Raw genomic sequence first — 13,176 nt, 5'->3', positions numbered from 1 at the left:
TCTCTCTCTCTCTCACACACACACACGCACGCACACACAGGTGAATGAGCCTTTCCCTTCTGTCTGTAGGAAACCAAATGGATACAAACCTGTGACGCATCAAAAGCACACATGTTGCATGTTCTCCTTTGTCTTCACATCTCTCACATTGCAGTTATCCCACTGATTGTTGTCATCTTGAGGAGGGTAAAACAGCAGCATCATTCATTTTTCTCACTTCATCCACACGGTGTCATTGTACATCCTCACTCCTTACACACCAGTCATTTGCTGCATGTCCTATTCACAGAGGAGTTGTTGAGGTTAGACAGGACAGAGTGCTTTGTTCATGATGGTGCCTTCCTTCAGTTCTCAGTTTCCATAACAAAAATGTAAAAAAAACAAACAAAAAAAGATAATATGGTCATTTTTCAGGATCAAATTTTGTCAGTTATTTTGAAGAATCCTACATTCCTTCTTTTGCATATCATTTTCTTACAGCTAGTGTAATGCTGCTATATTGTTTGGGAAAACAAGAGTCGAATTTATGGTGTAAAATGTAATTTTTCAGTGTGTCAGTAGTGAGCTTTTCCTATCCGAAGGCTGAATCTGTGGACATCAAACTGCCAATCAGTCAGCTGTTGCTTCCCTGTGGGATGTACTGATGTCTAATGTTACTGTGTCCACTGCATTACTCCAACTCAAAATGTGTAAATTAGCTTGTGCATTTGTTTTAAATTTGAAATCAGTGTTTTTGCGCTGTAGTTGTTACAGTGTCTTGCAATGGCTTGCTTGCAATGGAAGATCGTTATTATGTCGGCATCAAAGGGAAATACAAAGTGTAATTTTTGGTTGAGCGCCCTAGCATTCAATTTAGGATTTTTAAGTGTTTAAAAGCTTTGGTTTGTCTACTGCTGTAATAATATAACAACAGTAGGTGGCAGTCTTTTCCCATAAAAAGGGTCTAACCATATGCACAACGAAATCTGAAAGGAAGCACGGGTGTTTTGATATTTATTTAGAAACAGTATTTGGGGCATATGCATTGTATTCTTTTCTTGTATTTTACATGCGCACTTTTGTCTTTTAACAATTATTTACTTACAAATATGCATATTTAAGTTTTTATGTTAATGTATAGTATAACAAATGAGGCCAAACTAATACGTACATAGATGTATTTATTTCAGTTGTGTTTATGTATGTACAGTTATTAGTATGTTTTGGAAATGCTAGTGGCTCTTGTATTAAGCCTTTCTAAGTCTTGTTTTTAAAGGTGACTTAAATTAATTCAAGCTAACTCAAGTCAGACTGCTGGTACGTTAAATAAAGTGTCTTTTACACAAGCTGTTTGTGTTGTTGAGATGAGTTTACATTTAAAAGAAGTCAAAACAAGATGCCTACATGAATGCGGGTTTATTTATCTGACCTCACTCAAAAGATTTAGTACAAAAGACTATAAGGGCTGTACAAGGGTTAAATTCATTCTTTTATCAAACAGTTTGCTTACAATAGTTTTTGTTAAGTTTCCTCTGTCTGACCTCGGTAACGCTTAAACCAAACAAAGACCTCACATATAAACAAAACACATGGAAAGAGTGCTGTACCTCTGTGAATATAACCACATTACTTCATAGTGGTGGGACGGCAGAATCATAACAATCATAAAAAGTACAATAAATACAAACATAACTGCAGTTGTCTATTGAAAAATGAAATTTGCAGGAACAGAGAATCATTAAAAACAGTGAATAAAAAAAACAACAACACTTTTGTCCCTGATGCTACTGAGAGTTTGTGCAAGTTGTGCGAAATGAGTCCTCATTAATTTGAGATATTTCCATACTGTACACTACATACAATGCTGACAGTGCTTTGTTTTGTCTAAAAGGATGAATGTAAAGAGACAGAAGGGTTTCTTCTGAGTGACTGCCCCACTGGTCAATACCAACGCTGTCCACTCCTTCATGAGTCTAAAAAAAAAGAAAAAGACACCTGTCTGTCCCTTTAGTGCTTAGTTCATTTGGAGCTGGAGCTGGAGCTGGAGCTGGGCCTGGCTGTAGTGTTAGCTGCTGAAGGCAGGGTGACGCGTTGCTCGTCCATTCGTTTGGCCTGAGAGCGCATGATGAGGCTGAAGAAGTCCTCATCTGGTACAGTGGGCCCTCGGACAGGAGGAGGGGGAGGGGCACACCGCTGGTCATCCAAACGGGACCCCTGGAAAGAGGGAATATGAGTTTGAGATCTGGTAATGGGTTTTTAACGTTTCATATTAGGAAAAGCACATGATAATTTCTTGTGTATTAAATGCACTGTATGCTTATCAATGTGCAGGAATTTTTGGTCCCATCAGGTACCTGGCACTTGACAAGCATGTCAAAGAAGTCGTCGTCAGGCTCAGGGTTGTCAGCATTGGCCATCAGGTGGTTGAGCACGGCCTGGTTGCTGTTTTGATGGAGCCTGAGGCCGGGCAGGCTTCCCCCTGTTGCTGACGACTCCTCTAACCGTCTGCCTTGAGCACCTGAGATGTTAGCGGACTCTGACACAGCTGCAGAGTTAGAGACAATCCAAGGAGTGGCAGAAGAGAGACAGGAGAGATGTTTTATTTCGTTATGACAAGGCAAGAAAAGTTTTACTGTAGGAATGGAAGGACTTTTCAGTGTTTGGATTTCTGGACTCACATTTCCTGATGGCTCTAGGAGGCGACTCCGGGACACTGTTTATGGATAACCTGCTGCCCTTAGCCTGTATTGAACAGCGTTGGTCATCCATACGGTTGCTCTGGAAACGGCTCAGCAGATCAAAGAAGCCCTCGTCTCCGAGCATATCAGGACTGAGTCGCTAATAAACAACAAAACACACACACGTGAAAAACAGTAACAGAACAGACCTTGTTTGATGATAGCTGCAGAGACTGAATGAGGCATGTTAGTGTTTATCAGCTCTCCCTGTACTGTGTGTACCTTCTGTGGTCCCTGCGCAGGGGTCTGACTGGTGTCCAGGGTGTTGCTGGTGTCCTGGAGGACCTTACTGGAACCACCGGTCTTGTACTTCTTCCCACGCAGACGGCTGACAAAGAACAGCTTGGAGGAGCTCTTAGCCAGAGAGGGTTTGGACTGTTTGGTCAGGATGTCGCTGTTCCACTTCTGACCCTTAAATACACAGAAATGGAATAGTTACCACAATGAAGAAGGAAACGAGGAAAAAAGACGATAAGGACAAAACAAAAACAGGGAGAAGATAAACTATCCATTCATCTGTAGCAATAAAATCTGGTTTTAGCAGCGTAGCATGAGTTGAGCAATGGTGGAACATACAGTATGTGCTAAGTAAAGTTAGAAAAGCATTTCTTACATTCATCTTGTCCGGAGTGAGTTTCATCAGCTCCAGGTTCTCCATGCTGTGTCTTCTGCCCATCCTGGGCCTTGCTCCTAAAACACAGGAACACTGTTAACACCTGTTATACAAAAGATGCTGTTAACACAAGGTTCAGGGTGTTTGATTATACATATATTTTTTTTTTTACCATGCAGGTTGTAGTCTATATCTTTATTCTCAGAGAAGGTGGAGTTATTTGTGCTGTAGCTCAGACCCAGAACCATCTGGAGATCAGACACGTTCATACGAGCCGTCAGCTCTCCGCTCCTGTCTCCAGTCTGGAAACAAATGAATAAATAAAAATACAAACAAAAACAAAGTATACACACAGGAAGGTTAGCTTTCCAACTGTACAATACCTTGAGCTGCTGTAAATTTTAATGTATTTTATTTATGTACCTCTTTGCAGATTTCCAGGTGTTTTTCAGCAAAGTGCATGGCTTGATCATGGTTCCCCAGTGCAGTGTGAGCATTTCCCAGACTCCAGCATGCACGGCCCTCCCCAATCCTGCAGTACAACACAGTTTAATCCATGTACAGGGGCATATTTAAAATATAGTTAACATCAGCATGAATTCTTATTCCAACAGTGAATATATGTGTGTGTACCTGTCATTGAGGTCCTGGGCTATGATGAGGTGTTTCAGGTGGTAGTCTATGGCTCTCTCGTAGTCCTGGAGAAGAGTGTAGGTGTTGCCCAGACTGTAGCAGGCCTGGGCCTCCACAGCTCGATCCTTCAACTGCCTCGCCAGCTGCAGTGTCCTCCTGACAAACACACAGACAAGCTGGGTCAACACGCAGCAGAGAGAAGCACAGTCTGGGGACAACAAATAATGTCATACACAAGGGACAGTTCCCTTTTTTCTCTTTCTTTTTTTTAGATATTGAGATTATTCTTTACAGTTGTCAATATTTAAGCTTCTCATGGAAGACAAAAAGAAACAAACTAAAGCCAAATTTATCACACAATTGTGATATGTCACTCCACAGACTGAGTGTTTGCACAGTAAACCACCTTCCATCCTGCTGGTTCTGGTAAGACTGCTGTACTTTCAATCAAAGACATAAATTTTTAAATAAATTGCACAACTTTATATCTGTTTAGATAAGTGAACACTTAATACCAGTGTATTGTGTGACGTGAACATACTGTATGCCCTGTCGTGCTTTTTTATGCGGAAAATTATTTAGAAAGATCAATGTGTGGGCTGTGGCTTACTTGTAATGCTCAGCTGCCACTTCAAATTCCCCCAAAAAGATATAGGCGTTCCCCAGGTTGCAGTAAGCCCGTCTCTCTGCCGAACGGTCACCAAACTCCTTTGCTATGAGCAAGCGCTGAAATAGAATAGTGCTTCATTATTTCTCTTATTAAAGTCACTTTAATTTGAAACTTAGCTTTTAATTGAAACATGTTTGTAATGGATTTGGGTTTGAAAAAAAAAAAAAAAAAAAAGAAGATTCCCCCTACCTGTTCATGAGAGGCCACGGCTTTGCGAAAGTTTCCCAACAAATAGTGTGTGTTGCCGAGGTTCCCATAGGTTCGACCCTGGGCAGCCCGGTCTTCAAGCTCCTTCACTATCGCTAAGTTTGCCCTGAAAATACACAATCAAGTCAGATGTTTGATATAATAGCAGCAAGGAACCGTATCATTAATATGTATTGAATAATGAAAAGATTACTAAAACCCACACACACTCAGTAACTTACTCATAGTACTCTGCTGCCTTCCTCAGTGCTATCATGACCTCCTCTGGGAAGTCTCCAGGCTCAGCTCCACTCCAGCAGATACTTTTCCCTTTGGCATGGTACACGTTCCCAAAGTTATACAGAGCTCGTGCCTGACCCACCTGACACAAATCAACAAAAAAAACATGTCAGTGATCACAGTCGGTGTCTTCTGAAATCCCCCTCATACACTAGAGAATATTTCACTGTATACATTATCACTTATTTGCAGCCTCACCTTGTCAATCATGTCCCTCGCTATGTCCAAGTGCCTCTGACAGCAAACCACAGCCTCATCAAACCGCCCCAACACCTTTAATGTGTTGCCAAGGTTTCCACTGGCTTTGGCTTCTCCAAGCAGGTCACCAATTGTTCTATACAAGACGCATTATGTGAGCAATAATAAAATAATGATCTATTAGTGGATTCAAGAGGGCTGTTGTAGGTCTTACCTGGTCAAGGTGAGGTCATGCCGGTGGAACTCCAGGGCCTTCGCGTAGTCATGCAGGTGGAAGTAAGCATTGCCCAGCTGGCTGTATATGGCACTGAGCACCTGCAGGTCCTCTGTGCCTACCTGGATGGCAGCCTCAAAGAAGGAGACGCCTGCTCTGTAGTCGCCCACCTTACAGAGCCGCTCACCCTCCAACGCCAGTTCCAGGCAGGACACCTCCATCCTACAGCAGACAGAAGCAGCGTCAGTCCAGCAAGTGTCTTGTTTGAACTGGCTGAGCCTCAAGAAAAACAATTAATGAGCAGCTCAAAAGTGTCTAGAATCCAAATACAGTAATGCAACCCAAATTGAAGAAGTTGTGGAGAAACAGATCTTCCCTGGCTGTGACCTACAGCCAACTGACTGGACCTCTTTCTAAGCAAAGGCTTTCAGCAGGGAATGTTGTTTAGCTACTTCCTTCCACCAACAGAGAACAATGGCTCAAACTGGGCCTCATTTGTTATGGTAGAGCTCACATCCTTTTGACATTGCCTCAGAAAGTGAGGTGGATTCCTTTTACAGTCAAATGAAGCAAAGAGCAAACAGACATGCCATAGACAATGTTCATCATTACAGGACATTACTTCCAAGCATTTTCAGTCATTATACCGCAGATACATGTTCACAGATGTTCTGACTATTGAGATTTGTGAGTTGGTTCTTAAAAGTCAATCTTTTTTATGTAAGAAATAATCAAATTCACATTATCTTAAATCTTTGACAATATAGCTTGTGTTATTGTTATTCTTAGCAATAAGTAACTGAAAATTCAGTTTGTTGGTCACTGGCTTCTTGTAGCATAGAAAAATAATATAAGAACCTAGGATATGGTTTTTAGCATGCAGTTTGTAGTGGGTCGTCCAATTCAACTGAATAACTAAGTCTTGTGGAGTTATAAATGAGTTAGGCTCAGGCCAGATGAAAGGAGTGTCAGACAATGGCTGGTGGCTTATCTGCAGATGGATTATCTTTTAAGCAGCATATTTGCGCAAAGCAAAAACTTTTTTTCAGGAAGCTGTATTGTTGGGGAGGGATCGGCTTCACACAATGTCTTTTCAGTTTGTTTATCTCAAGCTTTCCTTATGAACCCGACCCAAGGTTTTGTCTGAAAGACACTGACTCAGAAACACTAATGCAAAGACACAACCTAGACTGGACTCGTCACGTGAGGTAAAAGATCACATAGTCTATGTCGTGCAATTAAAATGACACAAAAAACCCACACACAGTAGCTTCTTTCGTCACCCAGCAAGTCTATAATTTGCAAACAAAGGCAAACATGTTCTCCTGAATAGTCGATAAACTTCATGTAATCAGCAATCTTAGGCCTTAAATTAGAAGAACCTTTGTTTACTACCAACAACATATCATTTAACACTAAAGCTGTGGCAAACACTAGCCTACCTGCTGGCTTTTCGTGTCTTACAACAACAACAACAGCAGCACATGGAACATCTGAGAGGCATCTACTGAGGTTTCCACTGGAAAAAAGGCTGCTGCTCCTTCTCTTTCTCTGAAGCATGGAGAGATTAACTCAATGTAACTTAGTAGCCTATACTAAAAAGTGATGAAGATCTTGTTTGTTGTTCAATGAAGTCAAAAAAAAAAAAGGTATTAAAAATAGCCTTCCTTTGAGATATCAAAACCACTGGACATCTGACGTCACAGAGATAATTTAGCATCACGCATTGGAAAACTATCAAGGAGACATGTGTGATGTTGTCACCGTATTAACTTCCAATGCATGGCATCAAGGAAACTGCTCAATCAGCATTTTCTTAGTTAATCTGATTGTCTTTCTTTCAAGCTCTCTCTTCTGACCTGGTCACCTTAGATTATGGCTGTAGAGTGTGTACCTGACAGATTAAAGAGCTGCTGAGTGCTAAGTAGCTTTGTCAGACGTGTCGGACACAAGCAGACTGGTGTGGTATAATGGAATCAATTCATTGAAGGTAACCCTCCTGACAGCAGTAGCTATTGGAAAAAAAGAAAAGACATCCTCCCACCTAGCAGATGCCTACAGTATCCAAACAAGATGGACACACGTGTGTCGAAAAACAAAGCCGGCAGTGATGAATTTTTCAGGGCTTGTTAAATATTGAAGCTGGAGCAGGTCTTTCTATGTTTGGCAGGTTGCACCTGCTGCCAGAGCTCTTTATCAGCATATGTAGGAACAGCTGACTGATGGCTTTTTTTTTTTTTAAAGGAAACTCACCTGCCTTTAGTCAACAAACTCACTGAAAACACAGTGAAAAGAGACTCCCACTCCATAATTTGACTTAAACCTCAAGTCCACCTCTTCTCCACATTACACATGATACCGTCACTTCTTCAACAAGGCACCACAAAATAAATAAATACCTCATCAGTTACCTGACACTGGCACATCTAACATAACAGGCATTAAAATAATTGCAAATATAAAGAGATTTTGTTCTTCTTAACCTTCAACAATTAATTTCATTAATAGTCCCACTTAAAACTAATGAGGGGGAAAAGATGAAAGGCTAAAAAACAGAGCCACACTTTCTATTCAACAACTATATCTTAGTTGAGAGAGGAGAGTCCTACCTGTAGCGGACATGAAGGGACTGGTCCTTAGCTCGCGTGCTAACCAATGAGCCACTGGTATCCATTGAAGTGCATAATATGAGGGAAAATCCCAGTTTTGTTCCCGAAAAAATGGTTGCGTTTAAAAACAACAGCTAACAAGAAAGAAAAATGAATCTCTGGTCAAGGGAGAGTCGAGAAAGATCCAAACAAAAAGTCACTCAATGTGATGAAGTATGCAAATGTCCCTCTGCTGAATGTTGACAATGAAGAGTAACCCCACGAGTGTTAGACAGAGCCGAGTCCTGCGAGTCAGTCCACACGGCTGCTTTCGTATACAGTGAGTTTTGCGTCACTGCCCCTCAATCTCTTGTCAGCTGCTCACTGTGAAGAGAACACAAGATGCTGTATGTGAAGCCTCATTCTGGCCACACGGTGCCATGGCAACACCAACCAAACAGCAGCGTGCACAAGTGGGGCAGGCAGCAAGCGAGAGAGCAGGGCGGGAATCAATGGATGGGGTCAACTCAGGCAAGCTGTCAATCTAAGATGGTGACTCAATTCATCCAGGCTTGGAAATGGAAACGCTAAAGTTGCAACAAGGTGAGAGAGCTATGTGCGCATCAGGATGTAACGGGAAGGATGTATGCAAGCAGAGAGTTGCCATGATTTATCCAGAATAATGTCACTAAATTAAAAGAGAAGCACTGACACACACCAGTCACCTCTTGCAAAAGGAAAAAAAAGATAAGCATATCAACCTACTGTGTGTATGTGACTTCCACCACAGGAAAGGACAGCGATAAGCAAGCTTCATGGTTTAAAATACACTGCACAAACTTAAGACCAGAACCAGCCATTACCTAATTTTTCCATGCAGCCACACCCATATGTCCCCCAACTTTAACCCATAATCCCCTCCCCTCTGCACACACGCAAAATAGGAAATAGTGGCAGACCAGTTATTAGCAAACTGGGTTATTTCTTTATACTAAAAAACATCTAAAAATGGCAAACGGTCAGTGTGTCTATTTAAAAACCTTTCAGAGACAAAAGGGTGTCATTCATTTATTTTATAGATTAGCATTGAAATGACCATAACTAAATTCTTTTTCCATCAAAATGTTCAGACCTACATACATGCCACTCATTGGTGGCCTATTCATATTATCTTACCTTATCTTTACCTTACCTTACCTTACCATATTCCCATTATCAACAAAATAACTATGTGAATATATGAGAAATTATTTGGTTGTAGCGGTTGGGCATGTGACTATTCACATCAATGACGAGCAGGTTTAAAATCCAAAATGATTAACTGAGAACCTGTAGTTCGTAAGTTTTATGAATTGTAAAATGACTCTGTATGATAATTATGAAGATTATTACTTGATTAGCTATTTCAATATTACTTAAAAGTCAAAGAGCACAAATCTTAAAAACAAATGACAACCATAATAGCAACAAAAAACTGTTCTGACAACATGCAACATCTCAGTCATGCTTCATTCATGTAAACTGACATATTTCTCTCATTGAGGCACAAAGCAGTGGATATTTGACACTAAACTTAGAATTCAGGGGGCATTTTAGACTTTAGAACCAATAAAAATACAGATAAAGCCTTAAAAGTGTGTGTTTGTGCACATGAATGAGTGAATATAAGAGGGACTTTGCTGTTGATTCAGCACATTTCAAGAGACTTATCTTTTAACATAATCTACAAATTAACTACCGGTAAATAGAAATTTATATCTTATATGCTATGTAGTTGTGTTTGAAAACCTTGTCCTAATAGAAAAGAAATGCCATAGGAATCAAATTATCTTTTTTCCCAGCCTGTTATTCCTGCTTCTAGTTGAATGTGAACAGTTATGGCACAAACTAAAGCCCAAGGCTTTAAAAGTCTGTGCAGTACATGTTCGGTCACATTATTATAATCACCAATTGATGCGTGCCAGTTTAGGTGCAGCCTTTTCCACCACTGTATGCCAACTGGGTGTGTTTTCATGAGACCTGCCCTACTCACAGAGCTGCAGTTTGCATGAAGAAGTGTGTAACATGGTGAAATATAATGACAACATCACAAGAGGTCATCACTGACTCTTTTTTTGAGTCACAAATAGGACATGATTCCATCTTGAACACACAATACATGTGATCTATTTTCTTTGCGCTTACAATCCACTGATGCACTAAAATTACTACTGCCTCTGACTGCACAATCTAATTATGGAAACACCACTCAGAAGTACACCATGAGGCAGCAAAATCTTGAATCAAAACAAAAGAAAGAAACAACTAAATATGTACTGGGATACTGACCGGTAATTCTTCCACACAGGAACAGGAAATCTGGGAAGCCTGCAAGATAAAGTAACGTGACCATGAATAAGTTTACATCTAAAATGAACTGGTGTTGCAGTATTTGTATGGAAATTTGTATAATTGCCTTGCATCATTGATAAAACATTAATCTAATACTAAATGCTTGGTGATTTAGTACTCCACTCCAGATTACATATATGCTGAATTGCCAGTTTATTAGGTACAGCTTCCTAAAACCCAATGTATATAAGAAACAAAGTGTACCTAATAAACTGGCAACTGAGTGTATATGCCACATTGTAAAGGTTTAAGTGTTGTGGGTGTAATGTCTGATGCATAAACTACATAACATGAGTGCATATATAGTGCAGAATGAAATATTTATGAAACTGGTCAAAAGACAAAATGCAGTTATACATTAATCTAATTGACTATATTAACTATGCAGAAACTACTCTTATGGGCATACTGAAATTAAATCATATGTGTTGTACAAATTATTTATAAGAGTGGTAAACAGAAAATACACTGTGTACAACACACGATTGTTAAATACATTTTATGTGGGTGTACACAAACAGTACCACTGATTCTGAAGACAACGCTGACACTATCAACTCCATTCATACGCATGTTACTCTTCAGTGACACCGCTAGACTTGGCAGTGCAATGGAAACACCTGAACTTCACAATGGATACTACTGTCAGAGGTTTTAACATTAACGCCAGGTCAAAGCCACAGCCGTGAACAGTGAAAACAACATTTATCTGGTTACAGTATCAGATCCAGCAACAGATTAGCTAGTTAGCATGTTAGCTGCTAAACTTACGTTAGACGATCCAGTTCGAACAATGGTGACTTCTCCTCGTTTTTGCTTTAATCTCTCACAAGAATAAAAAACATGGATTCTTTTTAAAAGTTAATGGGTGTCTGTAATTTAGAGACAAACTGTACTACATCCAGCCTAGCACTTCATTATCATTTAACTTTTTCAAAACTTTAACATCGATGAGAAAGGAAAACCTTGTGGCTGTACTAGCGTATGTGTTTTCGACAACCAACCAATCAGAGGACGAGATTCAAAGATAGCCACGCCCCGAATAAGTTATTGGACCAATAGATTTGAACAGAAAAGAGATGACGTATACCCTAATACTGTAGCTGCCCTTGGAGACACTCCTCTTACACGTTTTAACCTGATAGGAATACTATTGCAAAACAACGCTTACCATGTTTCAACATCATTACTAAATCTTTCTATTGAAGAATTAAGAAGAACAAAGAACTTAAAAAATATAAATAAATAAATAAATAAATAAAGTAAAAAATGTAACAGACAGACGTCGATCAATGACTACTGTAAATCCAAACCAAATCAACAGAATACTTTATTTTGAAAATCCTGCTATAATACTAAGATTAAGAACTGTACTCTCCCATGATCATATTTTATCCAAAGATAAAGCAATTCACTTTAAATTCATCATATATCCGAATCCTTTGGATTAAGATTAGATTTTGAAAGTATTGTCTACTGTTTTTAATGCGGGTACTGGAACTACAGAACTACAAATTCTTTTGTTGCTGTCACTCCCAACTATACTGAACACAAATGCAAGAATGTTTTTTAAGTAAAATAATTTATCTGTTGCTCAGATAACCTGCAGATGTAATGTCAAATGAAAAACGTAAACTCCACCCACTTTTAATGCTTTCTATATTTCTGTATGTTTCAGTTTCATACCTGAAATCTGAATAGACCCAGAATTTAGCCGACTAACTTTTTTTATTTTCTATTATTTACAATTCAACGTATTTCAATTTATTTTCAAAATTTCTATAGTTTTATTTATTGTTATTATGAATTTCTTTATGTTCAGAATGTGGTGGGTGGGTGAGTGGGTAGGTGGGAGGGGGTTGTTGTCTAGCAACCAGACTCTGCCTGTACGATGCCAGTTCAGCTCCAGACGTCCAGCGCTGCCCTGTCGGCTACATTATTAATGATGCCACAGAAACTAAACCTGTCCGAGAAACCATATGTCGAGAGAGAAAGACACAGAAACACTGTCGGCTACCTAGTTTCAAGATTATGTCAGGCAGGAGCACGGCTGTGGATCGGATCAACTTCAAACCATGATGTCGCAATGCTGAAGGAGCCATAAACAGAGTAAGTTACAAACACTACTGACATGAAAGTGAAAATATAGTACAGACTTGTAGTACAGGAACTGTTGATTTGAACTGAAGATTTGATATTGCATAAGTTCGGCTTTGCAATGTAATAGTTTATATCTTTCTTATAATACCACAGAGGTTTTACAGTAGGCTACTCACACATGTGGGACAAAACTAAAACATTTACTCAAATAGTGCAAGTTACTACTACTAATACTAATACTACTACTACTACTACTACTACTACTACTACTAGTACAATTTTAGGAACTTGTACTTTATTTCAGCATATTCTGCTACCTCTTACTTATATCCCACTACAATCCAGAAGCATTGTACTTTTTACATTTATTTGAAGGATATAGTTACTATATTTACAGATTATTACTATACACAAATTATAATTTTACATGCAAAACATATAATGCATTTTTACTGATTAAACCCAACATAATATGGACAACTCCATTGACCATCTACACCATTAAAATGCTGCCATTATGTTAATTAATGCATACTATAATTCTTCAATAATAACATTTCATAATA

At 39.3% G+C, this 13,176-nt stretch overlaps 1 protein-coding gene across 2 annotated transcripts; it reads right to left on the bottom strand.

Moving 5' to 3' along the window:
* Position 1: 1 nt before the first annotated feature.
* LOC111228780 (G-protein-signaling modulator 2-like) lies at positions 2 to 11,470 on the bottom strand. 2 transcript variants are annotated; one of them, XM_022754810.1, is made up of 16 exons: positions 11,282 to 11,470; positions 10,448 to 10,486; positions 8,141 to 8,503; positions 5,532 to 5,753; positions 5,318 to 5,453; positions 5,062 to 5,201; positions 4,823 to 4,946; positions 4,574 to 4,689; positions 3,964 to 4,119; positions 3,754 to 3,862; positions 3,503 to 3,632; positions 3,331 to 3,407; positions 2,940 to 3,128; positions 2,658 to 2,817; positions 2,334 to 2,524; positions 2 to 2,193 (listed from the first exon to the last, which is right to left on the bottom strand). In XM_022754810.1, the coding sequence occupies exons 3-16, from the start codon at positions 8,203 to 8,205 to the stop codon at positions 1,999 to 2,001; spliced, it is 2,010 nt and encodes a 669-aa protein (XP_022610531.1). In that variant the 5' UTR covers positions 8,206 to 8,503; positions 10,448 to 10,486; positions 11,282 to 11,470; the 3' UTR covers positions 2 to 1,998. The 2 variants fall into 2 exon arrangements, with proteins under 2 accessions (XP_022610531.1, XP_022610532.1); XM_022754811.1 differs by lacking the exon at positions 8,141 to 8,503.
* Positions 11,471 to 13,176: the final 1,706 nt, after the last annotated feature.

Source organism: Seriola dumerili, unplaced genomic scaffold, assembly GCF_002260705.1.
Source record: "Seriola dumerili isolate Sdu_G_001 unplaced genomic scaffold, Sdu_1.0 BDQW01000226.1, whole genome shotgun sequence".
Taxonomy (NCBI): Eukaryota; Metazoa; Chordata; class Actinopteri; order Carangiformes; family Carangidae; genus Seriola; species Seriola dumerili.
Note: the sequence above shows the minus strand (reverse complement) of the source record. Positions and strands in the feature narration are given on the sequence as shown.

Excerpts from the sequence above, each read along its gene's own strand:
- LOC111228780 (XM_022754810.1), bottom strand. The coding sequence starts at position 8,205 with ATGGATACCAGTGGCTCATTGGTTAGCACGCGAGCTAAGGACCAGTCC. Across the intron at positions 3,863-3,963 it reads GCCCAGGACCTCAATGACAG|GATTGGGGAGGGCCGTGCAT; the intron begins GTACACACACAT and ends GTTGTACTGCAG. Across the intron at positions 3,129-3,330 it reads TCACTCCGGACAAGATGAAT|GGTCAGAAGTGGAACAGCGA; the intron begins GTAAGAAATGCT and ends TGTGTATTTAAG.